General features: G+C 54.1%; 2 protein-coding genes across 3 annotated transcripts; one reads left to right on the top strand and one right to left on the bottom strand.

Annotated features, from left to right (window-relative positions):
* Positions 1-902: 902 nt before the first annotated feature.
* Positions 903-10,731, top strand: Nelfcd (negative elongation factor complex member C/D). 2 transcript variants are annotated; one of them, XM_051185287.1, is made up of 15 exons: positions 903-1,049; positions 3,808-3,920; positions 4,110-4,219; positions 5,322-5,431; positions 6,231-6,338; positions 6,679-6,831; positions 6,999-7,129; positions 7,637-7,802; positions 8,208-8,342; positions 8,654-8,793; positions 9,358-9,472; positions 9,788-9,883; positions 9,964-10,104; positions 10,428-10,557; positions 10,647-10,731. In XM_051185287.1, exons 1-15 carry the CDS (start codon positions 963-965, stop codon positions 10,679-10,681), a joined length of 1,770 nt encoding a protein of 589 aa, XP_051041244.1. In that variant the 5' UTR covers positions 903-962; the 3' UTR covers positions 10,682-10,731. The 2 variants fall into 2 exon arrangements, with proteins under 2 accessions (XP_051041244.1, XP_051041235.1); XM_051185278.1 differs by having other exon boundaries at positions 910-1,049; positions 3,805-3,920.
* A 424-nt stretch (positions 10,732-11,155) lies between these two features.
* Ctsz (cathepsin Z) lies at positions 11,156-22,014 on the bottom strand. The gene is made up of 6 exons (XM_051185382.1): positions 21,761-22,014; positions 21,164-21,327; positions 16,130-16,309; positions 12,268-12,418; positions 11,768-11,933; positions 11,156-11,536 (listed from the first exon to the last, which is right to left on the bottom strand). Exons 1-6 carry the CDS (start codon positions 21,907-21,909, stop codon positions 11,426-11,428), a joined length of 921 nt encoding a protein of 306 aa, XP_051041339.1. The 5' UTR covers positions 21,910-22,014; the 3' UTR covers positions 11,156-11,425.
* Positions 22,015-24,059: the final 2,045 nt, after the last annotated feature.

Raw genomic sequence — 24,059 nt, 5'->3', positions numbered from 1 at the left:
AGGTGTTAGCTAGGCGTGAGCCAGGCACTTAGGAGTTACTCAACAAATACTTTTTGAGTGGTGGTAGGAAGGGATGACTAAAACAGTACCTCAACCATCTCTGCAGACATCATGGCTGATGTCTGTACTGTAGGGCTCTTAGACAGACCAGCGATTCTCAACCCGTGGGTCGTGACCCCTTTTAGGGGGTCAAATGACATTTTTCACAGGAGTTTCGCGTCAGTTATCTCGCATGTCAGATATTTACTTTATGGTTCAAAACAGTAGCAAAATGACAGTTATGAAGTAGCAACTAAAGTAATTTTAGGGTGGTGGTGGGGTCACCACAATGGTGGCAGAATTGGGAAGACCGACAACCACTGCTCTAGAATCTCATCATCAACATGGTGTCACTTATTTGAGGCCATCTGCTCCCTGCCAGGAATCCTCTCCAGTTACCATCAGCCTTGGTCTCCTTGGCCTCTTCCAGGCCCCGGTCATGGCTCTTGTAGGCTGTATGACCGCCTCCACCGGAAATACGTTTTAAATCGTGCTCTGCACTGCCCGGAGTGCTTTTTGCCTGTGGTAAAAGAAACCAGAACCCTTCTGTGAGCCCTGGACACTATCCCCGGGAGATGGGTGCTCGGTTGGTAGCTGTACTGGACAGGCAAAGCTAAGCTGGCTGAAGAAGGTTCGAGGCCTTCATGACCAATCGAGACCAGCTTGCACTTAGGAGTGAGATCTCGGAAAGGAAAAGACGATGACCTGTATTGGAAGTTTTCTGAAAGCTCTGAGACTGCACCTTCGGGGCGGTCCCTCAGCCTAGCAAGCCAAAGCGTCGGCCACGCCCCTCCAGGCCACGCCCCTCGCCCCGGCTCCGCCTCTCGAGCCCTCCGCGAAGCCTGGGCGCGCGGTCGGGAACCACGCAGGCGCACTTTCGTGGGTCGGCCCCCGCGCACGCGCAGTGAGGACTCGCGGCAACTATGGCGGGCCCAGCGCCGGGTACAATTATGGCCGAAGACTACTTCGGGAATGCGCCGGAGTGGGGCGAAGAGGCGGAAGGCGGCCAGGTGAGAGGGCAGGCAGCAGGCGGCCCGCCCGGATTCTCTGCCCCGTTCTCGCGGCGCCCGCGCCGGCCAGACCCGAGCACGGGGGCCGTGGACGTGGGTGACAGCCGGCCTGCTGACCCTTGACTCCCTGACCTCCGACCCCGGGCCCCAGTGCGCGTTAACTCCCAGTGACTCCCGGGCTGACCCCCTGGTGACCCGGGGCGGCAGGACCGACGCACGAGCAGAGTGATACACAGTGAACAAACTCTTAGCTCCGCACTCCAGCGTCCCCGGGTGTCGGACAAACCAAACTTTTTTGTTTGTACACATTCGGGTTGATTTCACCCATCCTGAGAGTACAGGACTGGAAGGATCGTGCAGCCCCGACTGTCCGGGGTTTGCAGTGAAAGATGGGCCAGTGGGGGAGCGGCACCGTTCAGTTTCCCAGCAGAGACCCATCCAGGTGTGAGATTGACTGGACAGTGTGCAGGGGGCCTGGGAGTTTGCCTTTTTCTTTTTTCTTTTTTTAGCAGGAAGCAATATGGGCTTAGAATGAATGTAGGATGCAGTTAGGTACACACGTAGAACAGTCCCTTGTGGGGATCCTGGGGGAATCGCTGAGCTCCCTTGCCAGCCAATCCAGCCTAATCAGTAAACTGAGTCAGTGAGAGGACAGAGAAGGAACTGGAGAGAGGCTGCAGAAGGCACCCAACCTTGACCCCTAACGTTTATACACAGACAACATACACACGGAGACACCACACACACACAAGAAAGTACACTGTGGATTAGCTTGGTGGTGGCTGTTTTCCGAGGGCCAGGAGTTGCAGGGTCTGGCCTAGATGCCACCAAATGTCAGCCTTTGTTTGCTGTTGGTTTTGTTTTTGGAGGCAGGCTTTCTCTGTGGAGCTCTGTAGAAGACCAGGCTGGCCTGGAATCCACAGAGACCCGCCCACCTCTGCCTGCAGAATGCTGGGATTAAAGGCGTGCAGCACTACCACCCAGCCCTGAATTTCAGTCTTAATTACATTGGTTTGGCCCCTGTATGAGTTTTGTCCTGATGAGAGTGATGCTCTGTCGGAGTGTCCAACCTGAGACTTCTGTGTCCCGAGTCAACGTGCTGGTAGATGAGAAGGTTCTAGTGCAGTGTGGAAACCCTGGCACTCTCGCATTCACACACACTTACTTCACCTTCTCTGTGCTTGGAGAGTTGGAGGGCAGCGCCATGAGCTGGGTTCTCCTTGAGTCTGGATGATGGGAGCTGAGAGCAGTTGGTTGACAGATCTGATGATAGTTGGGCTGCAGGTCCTGACAGGTGAGGCTGGATACATAGGTAATCAGCGCAGAGGCGTACTGGAGCTTGCGTCTATGTATGAAGGAGATGGGGAACTTTAAGCAGCTAGATGAGATTTGTGGGTAGCATGATTTTGAGGGATGACAGGTGGAGGCATGTGGAGGTATTGCTACAGAAAGCCAACAAGAAAGAAGGGCAAACCAGACCCTTGTTTGGGAGATGGGATCAGGGGTCTTGTAGGAGTGAGGGGAGGAGAAACTGAGGGTGCTTCCAAGGCTTTGCAGTTTTGTGAGCAGATCTTTTTCCAGGGAAGGCAGGGCGGGTTGGACATCAGGAGCTTGGAGTCCTGCTCGAATGCTGAGTGGAAAGAATAGTGTTGCATGCTTGAATCTGCAGTGTTCAGGACAGAGGTTCGGGTATAGCAGGAGAGGCGTGAGCAGGCGGGTGGCCTGATGTCAAATAATGTTGGGTTGGGGACGGGGTAGAAGCCTGACGACGTTGACACACTTGAGCAACTCTCAGGGTGAAGCACAACCTGCACAGCACCCTGTACGCATGCAGCCTGAGAGAGGAAGTCATCAGGTCCCGTGTGCCCCAGCATGTTGCTTTCAGACAGTCCAGAGAGTTCCTGTAAAGAGCCACGTGGTAAATGCATTATTAAGTTGTGTGGGGCTGTACCACAGCTCCTTACCAACCAGATAGGGAAAGGATAATGATACACAGCAAAGTGGGTATAAATGTGTTTCAATAAATCTTTATTTATAAGAACAGGTAGAGGGATGAGTTTGGCTGGTTTTCACCAGTTCCTGGCTTGGCTCCCACCTCATTACATCAGTTGCCCGGAGGTTGATCTAGTTTGTGAATTCCTTCCAGGGAAACGCTTCCTCTTGTATTTTCTAGGTTCGCGGTCTCAGTCCAGTCATTGCTACACAGCACCCGCTTGCTGTTAGGACAGCTTTACAGACAGACCTGGGGTCACTCAGTCTACCATACCACATAGTTGTCAGCCTTCGTGGATTTGGCCCAAGGTTCTGTCCAGCTCTAGCCAGGCCTGCTGATTCGAGGGTTAGTGATCTTGACTTTCTAAGAGTAGCTTGGTGGCTCTTACCCTCAGGATCACTTTGTTGGCCTTTGTTGGAGAGCACATGTGAGTAGCAGTGGTGACTGGCTGTCGAGCTGTCAGGTTTATTCTTACCCTCCCGTAGGTCAGCTTGTGGGGCCCTCACAAGTGTTGACTGGTGTGGCGTTTGAGTGTCTGTGTAAGAGAGGATGCCATGCATAGACTACCTGGTTCACCACCGTAGGCTGCTTGGTGCAGTTCCGAACGCTTTGAAGCTGTCCCTGTCCTGCCCACATCATGAGGTTGTAAGAGTCAGGTGAAGTCACATGGGTGACACTTTGGACCGCATTACACGTCTTCCAAGGCCAGAGTGCAGGGTATCGATACTAAGGGACACCTCTCCGGGCCCTTGTCTTTCCCAGCAGCAGGAAGACGATTCAGGAGGAGAGGATGATGCTGAGGTGCAGCAGGAATGCCTGCATAAATTTTCCACCCGGGACTACATCATGGAGCCCTCCATCTTCAACACTCTGAAGAGGTGTGCGGGCATAGTGTGCAGACTCGGGGACTCAGGGACAGTTTTGCAGTGCATGTGACCTGGTAATGGAAGGCTTGTACAGTCCCTTGGCACCTTGGGAGAGCCTTAAACCTGCCCATGCCTTCCTCCTGTCCACCCTGGCTCCTCTGTGTCCCCTCAATGTAAAGGCCGCCATTTTCCTCTTCCCAGGTATTTCCAGGCAGGAGGCTCTCCAGAAAATGTCATCCAACTCTTGTCTGAGAACTATACAGCCGTGGCCCAGACTGTGAACCTGCTGGCTGAGTGGCTCATTCAGACAGGTGCTTGACAGGGTGGCCCTGTCCTGGCCACTCATCCCTCCAGTGTGTGTGTCCATGTGGTGCCATGCGTGTTTGTGCATGTGTCCACGTGGCTGTCATGCGTGTTTGTGCATGCTTGTGGAGGTCCCAGGTTGGTTCTGAAAGTCATCACAGACTGTTTTATTTCCTTACTTGTTAAAGTGGGGGCTCAGTCAGGCCCAGGGCTTACTGATGTGGCTGGTCTCAGCAGCCAACTTGTTATGGGGGCCACCCCCATACCCGTCTGTCCCTCCAGAGTGTGCTTACTGATGGGCTACCGTGCCTACCTGGTATTTTCAAATGGGTTGTGGGTAGTACTTTAAGCCCTGAGCCGCCTGCCCTGCTTTTTTACTCAGTCTCCTCCGGGGGACCTCTGGGTCCTTACAGTGCTAATAAATTAATTCTGAGCATTCTTGGTCCCCAAAATCCAAAGGCGGAAGGATTGACTCCTCCCTGTGTGCTCAGCTCTGAGCTGAGTCAGTCCCTGGATTGCACTTAGCCCTTGAACGGAGCTCTCATCAAGCTGCTTCCGCAACCATAGAATTACAGGTCAAACTGTGTGCGCGGTGTTGCCTTTCAAGAGGCCTGTTACAGCCAGCTCTAATCGAGGGGTAATTTAGGACTGGCTCGATGATGGCTTTTAGCTAATGTGATCAAAACAGAGCCTTACTGTAAATCCACTGAATTGGGTCCACTGACATCACTCAAGCACTGTCCGGAAACCGGCTTCCTCCCCGCTGGCAGTGTGACTAGCTCCATGCATGGCTTTGGCTGCACCTCCTCTCTCCACAGAGGCAGAGTGTACTACTCTACAGCTCCTCACCTGTTAACTCTGGCCCTGTGTCTTTGATGAGTGAGAGTTTGAAGATGTCTCTCTCCCAGCCACTCAGGAAGGATGGCTTGTACTGTGTTTGTTTCTTTTGGGGTGTCACCACTGAGTACATCTAGAAACTGTTTCTAAGGGGCCCATCACCTTCGCCACTGCGGTGGTCAGGGGCAGCTCTGTGACACTGGCAGACTGGCCATGCTGTCTCTGTGTGTGGTGGGGTAGGGGGCTGCAGGTAAAGTTCCCATGTTCTCCCAGGTGTTGAGCCACTGCAGGTGCAGGAGACCGTGGAGAACCACCTGAAGAGCTTACTGATCAAGCATTTTGACCCCCGGAAAGCAGATTCCATTTTCACTGAAGAAGGAGAGGTGAGGAGGGTTGACTGTTGACCCCACACTCCAGACCTTTGCTGCTTCCTCTCTGCATCCTCAGGGGCGGGGCACTTGCGTGGGAGGCTGCCAGTGTTCAGGCCAAGAGAAGGCCCAGTGCCTCCCATCAACCCCTGGGTGCAGGGGTCCTCCAAGAAACAAGCACTAATATGGCATTATGTACACAGGAAGCCATGGCGCAGTTCTTATCCAGAATGTGCATAAATCCAGGCTGTGGGTCAGCCCCCGAGGGCAGAAGGGCAGGGTAGGAAGGGAGATGTAGGAAGCATCTGAGACTGTTGCAGCTCTCGGGCCTTCCCTCAGGACCCAGAAATGGTCCCAAGAGACATTGTTGTGCCCTGCTGTGCTTAGGCACTGGCGGGGAGCAGCCATGGGAGCCTGGTCATGGCACAGCCCATCACTCACACAAGGGAGCCAAAAGACACATTTTCATGGGCAGAACCAGCCGTGCTATATTCCAGTTGCCTTTCTTTCTCCTGCCAAGGGCACGGGGCTTGGTAAGCATGAGTTATCTGTACATGATGTGCCCAGGGACACATGCTCCATGGGACTTTACATGCGTCTCCCAGAGAGCACGTTTCCACACCTTTCTGAGAAGTTAGGCAGATCTTTCAAAACCTGTGAATGGGCATTCAGAAAGCCAACTGCATGAACATAGCAAGCCCTGCTTCCCCAGAGCTGGGGACACCCCAGGTCTCTTCCAGTTGGAATGATTGCACATGCAGCAGACTTGCTAGACTAAGGTGAGGCCTTTGGCCTTGCCCCTTGTCTCTGGCAGACCCCAGCGTGGCTTGAGCAGATGATCGCACATACCACGTGGAGAGATCTGTTTTATAAGCTGGCTGAAGCCCATCCTGACTGTTTGATGCTCAACTTCACTGTGAAGGTAGGGTGAGTCCTGGAGTGGAGAAAAGAGGGCCCGCTTTGTGGTCTTCCTGGTAGACCTTCCCTGCGGGCTTGCCATCCTTTCCCGTTTATTGCCCTCACACTGAGCAAGGGGAGCAGAGAGTGTCTGTGCTCAGGTCGCCATGGCTGTTTCAGGATGCCTCAGGCAGCCCAGACCTATCCTCTTCTTCAGATCCCAAGGCCCAGACGTTGGCATGGCAGGAAGCACAGGAAAAGTTAGGGATCGTGACCGAGCTCACTCAGGACCGTGGTGGGCTAGCTAACCCCCTCTGAGCGTCAGGTCTCCAGACGCTCACCTTGGCCTTTGGGTTATATGGCAGCTCATCTCTGATGCGGGGTACCAAGGGGAGATCACCAGTGTGTCCACAGCCTGCCAGCAGCTGGAAGTGTTCTCCAGAGTGCTCCGGACCTCTCTAGCCACAATCCTGGACGGAGGAGAGGAAAACCTTGAGAAAAACCTTCCTGAGTTTGCAGTAAGTCCCTCTTAATCCCCGGTGGAAGGGGGCTGCCCGGGGTCAGGCCATGCCGGATGCCCTCTCTGCAAAGCGCCTCAGATCAGAGAGAACCCTGGGCAGAGCCCTTGTTGTCTGCGTTTACCGCTGTGACCTGACCTGACACTCGTCTCCCTGTAACCTTCTAGAAGATGGTGTGCCATGGGGAACACACATACCTGTTTGCACAGGCCATGATGTCCGTGCTGGCCCAGGAGGAGCAGGGCGGCTCTGCCGTACGCAGGGTCGCTCAAGAAGTCCAGCGCTTTGCCCAGGAGAAGTAAGAGATGCCCTTCTTTTTCCTCGGAAAGACTGTGTCCCCGTCCACAGCTCAGCCTCCAGCCCCATCCGTTTGGGGTCAGTTCTCACCCTGTGGAGCTGAGTCAGCGTAGCTTCTGCTGCCCCGGCCTAGTAGAGTGCTGTGCTGTTGGCTCTTTGCTAGAAACATGGTGTGTACAGTTGTGCCCGCTTGTGCTAGGAGACTCTGACAGCAGGGTAGCCCTGGCCTGGCCTCCAGCTCTGCTTCCTATGGAGTCCAAGGCGCTTCATTTTCTGCAGCCAAGTCTTCCCTAACGAGGCATGCAGGGTGCGAGAACCCTCGTGGAGGTGGCAGATGCATCAGAGTCATTCATAGCTCACTGTAGCTGGTGTTCCCGGGGGTCAGTTGGTCAGAAGAGTAAATGACAGAACAGTGGGAAGTCACCGGGTCCCGCCAGCTCAGCAGTGACTGTTTAAGAGCGAAAGGAAGGAGAATGCTGTTAGTGATGCTGTGTGACTTTCCAACCAGAGGCCATGATGCCAGTCAGATCACGCTGGCTTTGGGCACAGCTGCTTCCTACCCTCGGGCCTGCCAAGCTCTGGGCGCCATGCTGTCCAGGGGAGCCCTGAATCCTGCAGACATCACAGTCTTGTTCAAGATGTTCACCAGCATGGACCCCCCTCCTGTGGAGCTCGTAAGCTGCGGTTTGGGTTCTGGGAGGCCTCCTGTTCCTCTCATTCTCCTAAGGCTGTGTCTGCTGGGCCCCGTGGAAATAGTTTGCATTGTTGTTAGAGACAAGGCCTTACTCTCTGGCCCAAGCTGATCTCAGACTGGGCTGGCCGTCCCGCCCTAGCTTCCCTGAGGGCTGGAGGCATAGCTACCCCTGGCATCAGCCCTCCTCCCGACCCTGCGGGTACTGCTGGGATTATAGCCAGTGCCTGTCACACTCTAGGCCAATGTTTCTCCACAGAGGTACAGCCTGTGCTATCAAACTCTCAGGTTCCACCCTTCCCTTCAGCCTTCACCCTGTCAGAGCCCTACAGGTAGGGGAGCTCTGCCTCCCTCCTTCTAGCTCACTCCCAAGTGTGCCTCTTCTTAGATCCGGGTGCCTGCCTTCCTGGACCTGTTCATGCAGTCGCTGTTCAAGCCCGGAGCCAAGATCAACCAGGACCACAAGCACAAGTACATCCACATCCTGGCTTATGCCGCTAGTGTGGTTGAGACCTGGAAGAAGGTACTGTCAGCGCTAAGAACCCGCCCAGCATTGGGAATGCCCTTACCATTGCGTACGAGATACTGAAAGAGCTCAGTGCCCGCAGGAGCTGTGTGGTGTCTTTTACGCTAGCACTGGCTGCAGAGTGGAAGGGAGTTTCCCGGTTTCCCGAGCCTCCCACCCAGCAGCCTCTGAGTCCCGGTTGCTGTGGGCTTGTGACTGTGCGGTGTGACAGTTGAGTTGCCTGTTGACTCTGCAGACAGGGAAGGGGCCACCCTGGGGTCCTCACAGCAAGGCCACATCCCCATTCTCACCAGCTTGTCTGGTTTCAGAACAAGCGGGTTAGCATTGGCAAAGACGAGCTGAAGTCCACGTCGAAGGCTGTGGAAACTGTCCACAATCTGTGTTGTAATGAGAACAAAGGAGCCTCAGAGCTGGTAGCAGAGCTGAGCACACTCTATCAGTGCATTAGGTGAGTGTGCCACCCGATCCCCTTCCTGTCCCTGGAGTGCCGGCCCTCCTGTCCCCACTCTCATGAGGAGCTTGCAAGAGCTTGGCTTTCTTGCTCTTAACCGCACATGGGCAACCTCAGCAGCTGCAGCAGCATGAGCGAGTTTAGGTGATTTCTGGCCAGAAACCTGTTCAGCAGACCCTCACAGAGCAGAGAGAGGGCATCCAGAATAGAGGACTGATTTGAAGGAAGAGTTCACTGGTAGTAAAGTTATTAAGCTGAGGCTCTGAAGTAAAGGGAAGTGTGAGCCCAGGCTGCCAGGGGCCAAGCTTTGTATTGGTGTTGATCATTTCCTGTGTGATTATGGAAGGGTTTGAAGGGGCTGAAAAGCAAATCCCTTCTGAGAGGGGTTGGTCTCATCAAGCCACTTCCGCAGAGAGCCACTCCTGCAGGGCCGAGTGAGCGGGGGTGCACTGTTTCCTCAGACTCTTTGTCCTTGCTTCCCAACCCTTTGTCCCTCGAAGTATCTCAGCCTCCTTTCCCCCGTTCTTGGTCAAAGGAAGCCTCGTCCCTTGTCTGCTGTAGGTTCCCAGTGGTGGCAATGGGTGTCCTGAAGTGGGTAGATTGGACCGTGTCAGAGCCAAGATACTTTCAGCTGCAGACCGACCACACGCCAGTTCACCTGGCCTTGCTGGACGAGGTAGGGGCAGAAGGGCCACTTGTCAGTACCCAGTGGTCTGTGTCTTGGACCTTTTTCCTGACATGAGATAGTAGATGCTCTCGTCAGAGCTGGGGTTTGTGTCCGTGTGAGGTTGTCCTTTCAAGGACCCTGTGTCGGTGACTACAGATGTGTCTATCAAGTGTTATCAGCAGGGAGGCCCAGAAGCTGACAAGTGCTGTTGCCATCAGCAGGAAGCCCCCTTGGGTGGCTGTGACACCCCGTGCATTCCCTGTGTGCTGCTGGTGAGCCCAGAGAGCCAGCAGGAGCCTTAGCCCCTCCCTTGGTTGTCCTCAGATCAGCACCTGCCACCAGCTCCTGCATCCCCAGGTTCTGCAGCTGCTCGTTAAGCTTTTTGAGACCGAACACTCCCAGCTAGACGTGATGGAGCAGGTGAGCTGTCCGGGGCTGCTCGGGGCTTGGGAGAGTTCCAGCTCTGACCTGCTCCCCTGGCCCTGCTCTCTCTCCCACAGCTCGAGTTGAAAAAGACCCTGCTGGACAGGATGGTCCACCTGCTGAGCCGTGGCTACGTGCTTCCTGTGGTCAGCTACATCCACAAGTGTCTGGAGAAGCTGGACACTGACATCTCACTCATCCGATACTTTGTCACTGAGGTCAGTGCGCCCTGGCTTCAGAGCTCACCCTGCCCACTAGCCCAACCCTTCAGGCTGGATGTCATCCGTGCGGTTCCCAGCCCTGAGATCTGTGCTCGGTTCCCAGCCCTGAGATCCGTGCTCGGTAGCCGTGTGACACTGATGGTTTATCAAACGCATCTCCCTGCGTTCCTCCCTGCGCCTTGGAGTTGGAGGCTGGGGTGTCCCAGGGAAGCCCCAGGGGGTGGGGCCGTGTCACAGAGCTGGCCACCTCACTGCCTGCCTGCTGTTGAGTGCTGCGCCCTGCACTGGGAGGTGTGGTAACGCTGCGGTCCCCACACTAGGTTTTGGACGTCATCGCCCCGCCTTACACCTCAGACTTCGTGCAGCTTTTCCTCCCCATCTTGGAAAATGACAGCATCGCGGGCACCATCAAAGCAGAGGGCGAGCATGACCCCGTGACGGAGTTCATTGGTAAGGCCCCCGAAACGTCCCTTTGCTGTGATGGCCCAGCCCCCTCCTCACCTCTTCTAACCCGGCCGCCATGTGTGTGCCCTGTGCAGCCCATTGCAAGTCCAACTTCATCATGATGAACTGAGAGCATCCGACCAAAGCCGGACCTGCTGGGCCCTGTTCGGGGGGACCGGAGGACTGGTACCGGAAGCTGCTTGTGAAGAGGTCAAACCAGCCCCCCCCAACCTCCCCCCACCAACCCCCCGGACGAAGCAGGGTCTGCTGGGAAGGAGCAGACAGCTTTTCTCAAAATGACTGTGTGTGCAGTGCCCAGAAGAAGCTGCCGTGGTGGACAGTCCTGCTTGCTGTCAGTGTGACCCTGTGATGTGTCACGTGCAGGAGTCAGGTGTATGCACCTCTGGGGGGCACCCAGCAGGCCTCGGGGTAGTGAGGACGAATCACTTCTAGGGCTTTCTAGGGCTTACGTAAGTTTTCTACCAGTGACCCAGGTGGTTGTTTGTCTTACTGTTTAAATTTGCCACGAGTAACGATGGGCTGGGCGGCATGTGTCCACACGCGCTATTCTATTCCCATGTAAATAAAGTGCACAGACTCAGAGTTTGGGGGAAGCCAGATACTTTATTCATCACTTAGGCCACCTGGAAGTGTTACCGTCTCCCATAGATCCCAGGTTGTAGACCACAGCTGTCTCTGCAGGGGGCCGAAGGCAGGCTCGGGCCCTGAGGGCCACAGTGACGCGCTCCCTCCCCACCATCCCCTCTTGGGACGGCTTCTGTGGTCCACACTCTGGTCCTAGCTGTCCACTGTCTGGTGTGGATAGTCGCCCCACCCCTGGCATGCTCTGAACACTGCTTCCAGAGACATCTACTTAAACAATGGGGTCCCCATACGTGCAGGCCTTCTCGATGGCGAGGTTGTAGCTGGCGCCTACCCCTCCTTTGTAGGTGCTGGTCACGATCCTCATCCAGCCCCTCTCACCCTGTAAGGAGCAAGAACTCTGCATTAAGGCTCAGGACATGCCCTCTGCTCACTGCTCTCCTCTGCAGACCCAGGCCCTGCTCTTCGCCACCATCCTCAGCCCAGCCCTGCCCTGCAGAGCGTGGGGGTCCAGTCAGAGCTCTGACACGGAGACAGCTGGAGTCAGCTCCCACTCCACTGCTAGGGAGAGGCGTGGGCTCTGGTCTGACTTTAAGAAAGGGAATTCTCTTACCCAGGGTTCGCCCCACGAATTACGGACAATCCAGTACTCAATCCCATTGCTGCTGACACCCCAGCCGGCCACAGAGATGATGTGGTTGATAAAGGTCTCGTCCTGGTGCTCGGCATAGATCCCTCCAGTGTAGTTCTCCATCTTCTCCGTCACCATTATCCCGCAGCTGGAAAAAGCCATCGGGTATCAATGCCAGAAGCGCAGCGGCACTTGTGCTGGTGGTACTTGGGTTACGGTAATGAGGCCCGCCGTGGGAGCCTCACCAACATTCTAGATTCACCACAGCCAGGGCCTCTCCACCTAGCTTACACAAAGTTCCCTGGGATGGACTGGCTAATACCTTCTAAGAAAGCCACCATCTTTACGGGCAGAGATGAGTACATGGTGCTCAAGCGAGGGGGTCAGACTGGCCCAGTGGAGAGGGTGAACAGGAAGACCCAGTTGCACGCATGCACACAGACCCCACGTGGCCTCGCCATCTGAGGGGACCACTTGCTCACCTGATGGGACCATTGGCGTATATCTCTGCCATCATCTTCTCCCTACCCGACAGGGAGCCGTAGTCACCCACCCTCCAGAGGGTGTAATTCTGGATGGTGTGACACTCATTGAATTCGGTGCAGGTCCCACACTGGTTAAACTTGTCACAGTCTAGAATACAAGAAGTCAGCATGACACGTCTCCTCACTAACCCTGATGACAGCCGCCCCTTTTCCTCTCCGCTTCTCTGATTTCGCCCGCCGTGGCAAAGCAGAAAGAGCAGAAAGAGCATTGGTTACTACACACTAGGCCCTCAAACGTTGCCCCTCTCATCTCCTGTAGCTGAAAACCCAGCACAATCAAACTTAAACTGTAACCAGGTGACTCTACCAACCAGGGACTACACAGGCCATTGTACTCAACTTAAAGAAACATTGTTACTTGGCTTGAGAAATACCAGAATTCAGTTTACCCTAAGGAGTATGAACACTGCTTGAGGTGTCTCAGTACCTGACCTTAAATGACACTACAGAGCTATAGTGACAAAGACTGGTACTGACATAGAAACAGACAGAACAGAGAGCCTGGAAATAAGTGACAAAACTATTCCCCGTAATTCAAGACACAGGAGGCAAAAACAGGCATTGGGGAAAAGAAAAGAAAAAAAGCCTATTCAACAAATGGTGCTGGTAAAACTAGATATCCACCTAAGAAAAAGAAAATTAGATTCGTACCTTTCATCCTATACAAAATCAATTCACATTGGATCAAAGACCCTAAAACCTGAAACAAAATTCTAGACAAAAATACAGGGAATGTCCCTCAAGATGCTAAGGTAGGTTAGAACTTCCTGAATAAAACAACAATAGCACAGGAATTAGCACCAAATAGCAGATGAGACCACTGGAAAATAAGACATTTCTGTGCAGCAAAGGGAACAGACAAGCACACGGGCCACGGAACAGGTGTGCACCACCTTTAATCCCAACTTGGGAGACAGAGGCAGGTGCATCTCTGGGCTTGAGGCCTGCTCCACACAGTAAGTTCCAGAACAGTCAAGGCTACATAGTAAGACCCTGTCTCACAGAGGAGGAAAAAAAAAAAAATTCAACATCCCTAGTCATCAGGGAAATGCTAATTAAAACTACTTTAAGAAACTACCTCACCCTCGTAAGAATGGCTATCGTTAAGAAATCTGACCGCAAATGTTGGAGAGGATTTTTGGGAAAAAAGGAAGCCTTATTCACTGCGTGTGGGGGTGCAAATTAATACAGCCATTATGGAAATCAGCTTGGAGATCCCTCCAAAATTAAAAATAGAATGACCACATGGGCCAGCTGTTTCACCCCTGCGCATATACCCCGAGAACGCCACAACCTACCACAGACGTACTTGCATGCCCACGCCTATTGCTGCTCTATTTACTGCACCGAAGAACTGGGAAACTAGTTGTCCATCAGATGAGTGGATCATGAAAACCTGGCACACTTAAAACCCGAATGCTAGTCCGAAGAAAAGTGAAATTACAAAATTCGCAGAAAGAATGAAGGACGCAGCGTATAACATAAAGCGAAGTGACCCAAACTCAGGAAGAAAACCGTTCCCCTCCATCTGCAGACCCTAGCCCACCACGTACACACATCCAAGTAAACCCGTGCACATGTGTGTAATGTGGAGAGAACAAGAAAGGATAATTTAAAAAGGGCAAAATGCTTGCTAATGACATCACATCCTGTAAGTCCTGTGAATTCCTTCCAAGGAAACACATTTGTTTTTCTTTGCAGTGTTTTGAGACAGAATTTCTCTGTTGAGGCCCTGGCTGTCCTGGAACTCGCTCTGTAGACCATGCTGGCCTCGAACTCACAGAGATCCACCTGCATCTGCCTCCACCACCACCACTGGGTGGAATCACACATTTTTAAATATAATATGTGCCCTTGATTGGGAGTGTTCACTCGTGACTTCACAAGGGGCCACTGCCTCAGTGAGGGATCTGAATTGTAAATTATGTTTGTGTACAGAACACTACTGTACGGCATAGCTCTTTTGTTTAATGAATGTCAGCCATGTATTCAATAAACAAGAATTGCAGTTGTTCAAATAACAATGTCAAAGTTGCTAAAAATATGTTGATAATCCTAATTTTGAAATTTCTGAGAATACCTGGGAATAGTCATTTATTGCGCGCACACACACACACACACACACACACACACACACACACACACACACCCCAAAACTAAAGGAGTAATAAGTTGGGAATTTGGAAATACTCAGAAACATGCTATTTTCCACTGAATGTTATATTTATAAAATGTATCACTGTTGCTGAATAAATGTACATTTTTTTTTTAAATGAAGGAAAAAAAAAAAGACAGGTTTAAGGGCTGGGGAATCTGTCAGTAAAGTGCCTGCCATTGTAAGCATGAGGACCTGAGCTGGGTTGCTCAGCACTCAGGTGAAGTCAGCATGACGGCGTGTGTCCGTAACCCCAGCCCTGGGTGCTGAAATCACGTTGGTCTCTGAAGTCCACTTGCCAGCCAGGCTAGCAAGACGGATGTGCTCCAGGCTCACTGAGACAGCAAGGTGGAGCATGACAGAGGAAGGCACTCATGAGGGAGGCTGACCTCTGTGTAAGTATACCTCTGTCCAGACCCTTCCCTGGGACAGTAAACTCCTTGAGGATGCCATCATCAATTTATTTGTCCCTCAGTCACCAGTGCTCAGTGTGAGATGCACCAGGGATACAGTGGCTCTGGGGCCACCTTTGCTCCTACAGGGAAGAGACTGTTGAGTGGTTCTTATGAACCCAGACACCTGTGAGTCTGGGGAGACCAGAGGGACCTAGCCTCAGCTGGATGACACCAGTTTGGGGGTGGAGGAGGACGGATAATGCCTCAGAGACATTCCACAAAGCAGCCCATTGCCTTCCCTCCACCCTGCATCTATTCCCTTGGTGGGGGTATCTGTCCTTGGGCGGGTTTACCCATCCAACACAAAGGACTCAACCAAAGAGGCCAGAGAACTCTTTAGGTGAGGCAGTAAGGTCCATGAGGGAGGCAGGCAAGGGAACACCACCTACAGGGGTGGTACAGATTGACCAACAGCCCTCTAGGCACCTCTGAGACCGCCAGAGCATCCTGCTGTAGCCATGGGGGAGAGCTAAGGATCAAAGCTTACAGCTATGAAGCATGGACTTGGGTCCAGGAGTTAGTTTCCTTTCGGGTTTCCAAGGAAAGTATCCCCAAAGGGATGTGCCAACGTGGGTTTCTGCGTCAGGCTGCTCTGCCCATTCATGATATGTTCAGGACTGCCGGGGCCGGAACCAGGCTGGTGCTCCGCCCCAGCTGGGCAGGTCACCTTGCAGCTCAGAGAGCAGCCACATCAACTGCTCTCTGTTCCAGATGGTGGCAAAGGGACACCTCCTTCCATCAGCTGACCCCCCTACCGCCCCTTATAAAAGGCCGATAAAGCCATCCAAATGCCAGGTATGAGAACTCACACACCACACCCAATCCTAGCTGCTGGGGCTGGAGATGGAGCCTAGGTCCTTGTGTATGGCAGGCAAGCACTCACTGAGCTACATCCCCAGTCCAGAGTGCCGTTCTTCTGGTATCTCTCCATGCTAAACTCCACAAGGACCATGGGCTCCAGCTTTCTGTCATCTGAACCCCAACCCACCAGGTCCAAAGTGACATCAGATAACCCTGGAGCCCAAGCCAGGAGCCATGCAACTCTTCCCGAGGGCTGCAGTCTCCAGCCCGACCCTCTTCAGCATCCCAGCCACACACAGTATGACAGATGCGTGACGCTTGCGTTCTCAGCCACGCTCCCTCGGAAGAGCGAGGGCTGCAATGTGGGCCGGGGCACAGCACAGCCTACCTTGGTCCTTGGCCTGGTAGTTGTTGCAGGTCTCATCAGGGATGCCATGCTTATGGGCGTACGCCCACACCGGAAGGTCATTGCCTCCCTCACAGGAACCAGCGTTGCCACAGTCGATGACGTTCTGTACTGAAAGCAGGGTAGAGGGCCACGCGCCTTTCCTCTTGATGTTGATGCGGTCTGCAACGGTCAGCACCCTGGTCAGTACCACCCAGGCTCCCCAAATTCCGCCCACCGGTCCTTCTATAGGGGAGGCCTCAGCTCAACTGTGGCTACAGAGACACTCGGGCACCCTGATGTCTGTGTGTGCGCTCAAGTGTCACAAGGCAAGGCCAGATCTGGAGGTCCCAAGAAGCACCTGCTACCTACAGGACGGCAACAAAACCACCTGTGTGAGGAGGCTAGAGACCAGTTACAGACCATACATCTGGCGTGGCTTAAGCCTGGCGTGGGCATCTCCAGGGAAAAGCACGGCCCAGGGAGACAGATGAGCCCTAGCGAGGGGCCAGACAGCAGCGCTCAGTGCTCATGGCAGGAGCCACACAGGGCAGCTGGGATCACAGCATCCACCAGGGCGTGGCCGATCTGTATCCTGAAAAAACATCTTGCTCTTCACTCCCAAGCTGTACACACAGCACACGCCAGCTGTGCTCCCCAGGCGCCTGTCTTCCACAGCCCCTGTGCTCCTCCCCTGAAGCCAAAGCCCATCTTCATTTTCCCTCCTCCCTACAGATCTCAACCTCGACTTGCCTTCCACACACTCCCACTCTGGTCCTGCTCCACAAAGCTGCCATCGAACAGCACAGAACCTTCTAGAACCACCTCTCGCATACCCCGCACACACATGCTTGATGACCTCAGCAAAAGTAGATCTTGTCACCATTTAGACCCGTTCCTGTGCCCAGAATGTACTTGCTGTGACAAAGACAAGCAGCCTCCCGGCTGCCCAGCGCGCAAGGGCTACCCCTCGGGTCTCCTTTCTCTTGCTTGGCTCCCTGTAGCCCTCCTCCCTCTACATCCCTAGCAACAGTCAACCTCTCGGTGAGGGGCACCCGCAAGCCCACAGACCTGTAGTGAGATATCTACCCTGCACAGTAGGACAGCACGTCCAAAGTCAGTGGTTGAGGTGGGGGCAGTTCTTTGCCCAAGAGGCTGATAGCAGGAGAGAATGAACTCCAAAAGGCGTGTCATCAGTGCCCAACATATACCTGGGAATACCTGGGTGCTGTCAGGAGCAATTGTGTCTCATGTCAATGGAGTAGTAACATGAAAGCATTTAAATGCCATATTCTGCAGGTCTATGAAGTGTTTGAAGCTCAAATATCTGTGTCTGACTGATCCCATAGATAAGAAACATGGGTGGTAATAATCTGTAATTCTCAGGAACGTAGTTATACAATGGCTGAAGCGTCCCAAAATATTTCAGCAAGGACAATGGGTTCCAAAAAAAATATAACTATATACATATATGTGATTCTCAATAACAGAGATAGAACTGTAAAGAGCAATATGAAGATATCCTAAGCTGTATCAATATACAAATGTATATACATCCAGATAGTCTTACATTTATGTGCAAAATATTGTACACAAGTAGAAGACCCTATACAGTCAACATACAAGAATCTAACAGTTTAGGTTATCTGTAGCTAATAGTTGCTAAAATAGTTTACAGGAAAATATGTTAGTGTACCAATATCCCATCCTAACCATACCCTTCCCACCCAGACCCTTAAACTTATCTAAAAGAGATACCCAAGTCTGAGCTGCTCTTGTCAAGGTGCCTATCCCTCCCATTTTAACCCTTCTCCACTCACATCCGACTGCCTCTTCCAGAGGGTCAGCAGAGGGGACACTCTAGCCCCTGGAAGTGCCTGGGGTGCCTCTTCCGCATTCAACCCTAGCAATGTGTTTCCTGATGCTTGCGGAGAGCCCTTTCCTCCTCATCTCTGGTCTCTCCCTTCTGGTGACCTCAGCTAAGGCCGAGAGCAGTGGCCGGCTGGATAGCCTCAGGCCTGGCGTCTTCTACATCTGACATAATGTCTCCTTTCAACCTAATCAACTAACTGGCTCCAGACTTTGCAGGCTTCTTGAGATGACCCTTCTACACAATCCACTCTACCCCTTCTGACTTGGCTTCCTTTTCATTATCAGATTTCTGTTCATACCGTCTGTGTGCTGAGCGCCGTGCCAATGGCAGAAGTAAGCCAGCAAGCGCAAGCTCTGCTCTGTGGACCTGTACCACGGCATAGGAGACAAGCCGGCGGGCAAGCAGAGTAGCGCTGCAAAGGGATGTTCTGGAGAGCATCCAGGACCTAAGGTGCCTAGGGGAGCTTGGGAGATGACCATCTGGGGTGATGTGCATGAGAATGGCCCCCACAGTCTCACGTATGTGAACGTGTGGTTCCTAGCTGGTTGACTGTTCGGGAAGGATGGGGAAATGTGGCCTTATTGGAGGAGGTTGTCTCTGGGGCTCGGCTTTGAGGTTGAAAGAGCCCACACCATGGCCGGGTCTGCCTGCCTCCTACTTGTGGATCAGATGCTTCAGCTACTGCCCCAACGCCATGCCTGCTGCCAACGCCTCCACCACGAGTCGCCCTCGGAAACTGTAAGCAAGCCCCAGGTACATGCTTTCCCGTTGCCTTAGTCATGGAGGCCCTTCACAGCAACAGACAGTGACTAAGATGCCATCCCAGGAGACACATGAGGACAGCGACTTGCACACGAAGGTACTTATGCCTCACCAGCTGGTGTGAGCACGGGGTGGAGGCAGAGCCAGACTGCAGGCCCTGGAGGTCATTTGTCTAAGTGGAATCCTGAGACGTGTCAAGTAAAGAAATATGATGGGATTTAGGTTTAATGGGCACATTCTGGGAATCTCTAGTCTGACACCAGACAGGAGCCAGGGTGCGAGGAAAGACGGCGCCTAGCGCCTTTATTAAGGACTAAGCGATCAGCTAAAGGCCCAGGTCCTTCGGTTGGTAGGAGCAACACAGGATGAGAGTCGGATAACCTCTGTGCTTTTTGCCTGAGCACCCTCAGGGGAAGGATGGGCTTGGAGGTGGGAAAGATGGTAAGGACGACATGAACGTCTGGGACTGGAGAGCAGGGATGCAGGCCAGAGGGAAGCAGCAGACGGACACGGAAGTGAGCCTGGGAAAAGGTCACAAGCCGGAACACGGAGCTCAGAAGACGCCAGGGGAGGCAGAGAGAGGCCACACGGGAGTGTGGTACAGTGAGGGCCTCACTTCTCCCCGACGGGAGGGGGCCTGGGTACACTGACTCAAGGGTCCCAAATGCGCGCGCGACAAGGGGTGGAGCAGAAGTGAGCAGGTGACAGAGAGGAGGGGGAGGGGCTCCAGATAACCCAACCGGAGCGGAGGAGGGGGAGGGGCTCCAGATGACCCAACCGGAGCGGAGGAGGAGGGGGAGGGGCTCCAGATGACCCAACCGGAGCGGAGGAGGGGGAGGGGCTCCAGATGACCCAACCGGAGCGGAGGAGGAGGGGGAGGGGCTCCAGATAACCCAACCGGAGCGGAGCAAGTAATGGGAATAGTGAGAGGGGTAAGCAAGGGGCTCCTGCTCCCCTATTGGAAGCGAATGATGAAGGGATGAGATGACTTCCTGTGTTGAAGCTAGGCGGCCTCGTAGAGAGAAGCTTGGATACTTAAACACCCAGGGATGGGGAGAGGCAAACTGGCCCCTCTGCTGCCCTGGCACCTGGCCAGGGCCTTGTGGAAGTCCCCTTTTGGTGTCTGCCCAGAGAAAGAGGAAGCGAGGCCTTGCCTACTGATGAAGATGTCAGAGATGGAGGGAGAAAGGACGAAACAGTGGCTTTCCCAGAGACGTTCCACTCTTGCGAAGGAGCAGAGGCAATGTCAATGCGGCTCAGTACCCACCCTGTGCTCTGCTAAGAAGTTCTTGTCACTTCTCCAACACCAGCCCTGTGGGCCCCACTCCTAAATGGTCTGGACGGTGCTCTGACTCTCCGCTATGGGCCTTCCCCTAACACCCTGCCTACTTGACAAGCGGCCCGTTGGCCCTTCCCATGCTGAACCTTCCCAGGCTACCTTTCCTTCCTTCCTTCCTTCTTCTCAGGGTTCAGCAGTGCAGCCAGAGGTGCCACCGCTACACGCTCTGGGGTACAGACTGCACCCTCAGCCAGGAACCCCTCACCCTGAAGAAAGAGTCCAAGCTGACGGGATGAACCCCAGCTGTCACTCATCTCACAATGGAGTCTGCTGACCTGACAGAGGCTTCCTGGTCTGGGAACTGAGAACCTACTGGCAGGCAAGAGGCCTACATAGGCCCTGCAGTCATGGGCACCACCAATTCACCGTTAACCAACCCTCAACCCAGGCTCCACCCAGGCCAGAAAGATCCCAAATCAAGAGAAAGGACTGCCTGAGTCACTCCCCCAGACAGGAGCAACCCTCCCCACTGGCTGCCAGGGCCACCTCTGGAGATGGCAAAGCTGAGTCTACACACCACAGGCTGGATGGCTCTTCCTGGCTGCTGCTCCCTCCACAGGGAAGGGCACAGCGGCCCTCTGAGGGTTATCGCTTCCTCCTGCGCCTTCTTCTCGCACTTGCGGTGGCCAGGCTATGATTTAAGGGAGGGAACTGGCTGGGGGGACAGGTTAACCCCAAACACCAACTGCTACGGAGAAGCAGATTCACTTCCCTAATCCAGACATAAGCTGTCAGCTCAGTGATTTTGCAATGTTGCCTCCATCTCAAAGGCTGAACTCACAAGTTCTGGGGGACAGAGGGTACCCAGGAGCCACTTCACAGGGTTCCAGCCCAGGCCTGTCCCCCAGAGGCCCTAAATGATCCAACTCCAGAAAGATGCAGTCACCTCACTCTGGCAGAGGGGAAAACAAACCCAGCCTGGATCCTGGAGTGTCACCGGGCCCCATCACCTTGAACTGTGGTAGCATGGTTCACCTCAGGCACTGGGCCGTGAAGTGCGGCCTCCACCTGGCCAGGGTACTGGCCCTGCCTTGGGCTCATCATGGGGTCCCAGGCCACTCACCTGCCATAGCACTGGTGCTACCGTGAGCCCAGCAGGAGCCACAGTACTGTGGGATGTGCTGGTTCCTTGTGACGCTGACATAGTTGACACCATTCACATTTCTCCAATCCCAGCTCTTGGGGAGATCCGATGGGGACAGGTACTCGTGGGGCCGAGGGTAAGTCCTGGGAAGAGGTTACTGTCATGGAAATCAACTTCGGAACACCTGGGGCCTCCCCTCCCCCACCGGGGCCACAGACCCAGACAGCCCTCCTGGAGCCTTCTTCCTTTCCCCAAAATGTGGAGATTCCCCAGCTTGGTGCTTCATCACCAGAAGAGCCACCAGCAGAACCCAGCACTACTGGAAGCTGATGGGGATAGAGCATCTCTCTAAATACACTAGTGCTCACCAACCAGGGCCAGAGAGGTGAGGAATGCCCCATCTAGCAAACACCAAAGCTCCCCGGATGTGAAAATCATTCCCAAAGGAAGGGATGGGATTTCCCAGGCCAAAAGAGGCAAGGGTGGCCCCGAGGGAAGCAAGGTCCCAGGTGGCAGGGTGCACGCGCCTGGCCCAGAACTGTAATCTCTTTCTCCCAGACACAGCCCAGCGCCCACCTGCGCCCCAGCTGAGCAAGCTGGTCCCCGCGAAGGGGCCGGTAGCAGGTCCGGCCCGGACGGAAGTAGAGGCTGGCCCGCGCCGCGCTCGCCAGCAACAGCATCAGCAGCACCAGCCGCGGCTGCTGCACCGACCCCGACGACGCCATGCTCCTGCTCCGGGCCTGCTAGGATCCTGGATCACGCGCTGCACCTTCGACCCTTTGACCTGACCTGCGAACCCACGCGATCTGGCAGCCCCGCCCGGTCCTTTAGGAGGCGCCCAAGTTGGACACACCCCGAGGGCGGGGCCTTTCTGCTGCTCCTGCCCCGGCCCCGCCCGCCCGGCAGCCCCCCGTGGCAGAATCTGCTCCCCAGCAATCAAAGGGATTAGCAGAATTTAGGGTCACGCAGGAGGTCACACAAGCAGGCCCCGGGCCTGAGCGTTGTCACCAGCCACTGTGAACTGACTGAGCACCATTGTCAAATTACTCTCAGAGACCCGGGTACCCTGGATCAGGGCAGGGCTCTGCAGGCCTCCGTGGCCCACCCAGCCCACCATTCTTTTGTCTCCCTATTCTGGAGCGATCATGCAGTTTCAGGCTAGGCCTCCCCTAGGAACACTCAGAGAAAGATCCCACCGAGTCCGGAAGAGAGAGGTATGGGTCATCTCCAGCGCTGGACCCTAGCCTGGCTTTCTGAACTCCATTCCCCAAAAGGCCCAGGCTCTCCTCCACAGAGAGGAAGGCATGACCCTTCTGGAGTTGCTCTGGAAGGGAATTTTCACTCGGCACATATATCGTGAGCCCCTGGCATTCTGGGAAAGGGTCCCTGTAACCAATGAGGAACAGAGAAACAAGTAGGGCCCACGTCCAGGTTTTGTAATTGGAGAATTTCCCTTCCTCAAGTGCTTCATGAGTTATAGTCTGCAGCCCCATGCCACAAAACCGTCTCGTCTTCTGTAAGGAAATCCCTAGTATTTCACCTCAGGGTGGTGGCTGCGCGGCTCTCGTGGGGTTCCTCTGCCCTGCCTGGCAGTCAGAAATCAGAATGGCTACCTTGCTGCCTGCCTTGCCAGACCATCCAGCAGGACCCGGAGGCCCGCTGGATACCTCCTGTCAGCGCAGAGCAAGGCCTCACAGGCAAATCTGGGGTTCCGAGTAACAACACACAAGTGTTGGTCCCTGTTGATATCTTTCATCTTGGGAATGGTTTGAATGTGGCCCGCTCAGGTCCTATCGAGATTCACTCCAGTCTGAACCCCCTAAGGCAGTTCTCCCCAATGGTGGCCACGCATAGATAGCCTTAGAGCCTTGCCATCCACTCTGGTAGAGAGTGGAGGGAATGCCATCCCCCACAGGGACCCCACATGGGTTCTCTTTTGCCTCCCTGACAGAAGGGGAGAGTCAGTCTTGGTAATTCTATGACGTCATTCAGGTAAGGGCCTACTGAAGTGGGCAGGGATTGGTGCCTTGGAAGAAAGCGGAGGCTAGCTGGTAACATAGTTCATCAGGAGAGCTTGTACTTAGCATGCTCGCGGACCCCAGTTCAAACCCGGCACAAATAATGAATGAATGAGTTTAAAAAACGTTTAAAGACTTATTTTTACTAATGAGTGTGTCTGTGTGTCTGTGTATTATATGTGCACGTGGGTGCTGGTACCCTTGGAGGTCAGAAGAGCGTGCCCAGCACTGTGCAGTTACAAGCAGTCGTGAGTCTCAGATGTGGGTACTGAGAACTCAACACTGGTCCTCTGGAAAGGCAGTCTGTGCTCTCAACTTCGGAACTAATTAACTCATTAAAAAGGAAGGGAGGAAGGGAGGGAGGGAGGGCTGAAAACACATTGTTTGTGAGTAACAGAGGTTGTCACCAACCCCCAGAAGCCAGCCAAGGGTGTGCAGAGTCCACACACACATTTCAAGGCATTGTTATCAGCTTGGAGTTATCAGGCAGGAAGGCCCGGGAACTGAACTCACGTGTTGTCTGATTGACAGGCATCACGATGCTGTGAGCATTCACCCTCAGCTCTCGGTCACATGATGTTGGCAGCCCTGGGGTGCTGTGAGCACTGGCACTCTCACAGCAAATGCACTGTATGTAGGGGCTACTTAGCTACGAAGGACCTGCCACAAGGGCAAACGACCCCACAGTCATGCAGGGCCCCTGGCTTGGGAGGGTTTGCTTTTCTATGGCCCCAGAAAATTGCACAGCAGGTATGATGACCTTAGTGTCATCTGCCTCGCCTGCAAAGGTCACAGAGGCTAATGGGCACCTAGAGTCTTGTTCTCTAAGTCTTTGTCGCAAGGTAGCTTTTTCTCAT

Source organism: Phodopus roborovskii, unplaced genomic scaffold (assembly GCF_943737965.1).
Source record: "Phodopus roborovskii unplaced genomic scaffold, PHOROB, whole genome shotgun sequence".
In the NCBI taxonomy this organism is placed as follows: domain Eukaryota; kingdom Metazoa; phylum Chordata; class Mammalia; order Rodentia; family Cricetidae; genus Phodopus; species Phodopus roborovskii.
This window is presented reverse-complemented; position numbering and strand designations above follow the sequence as displayed.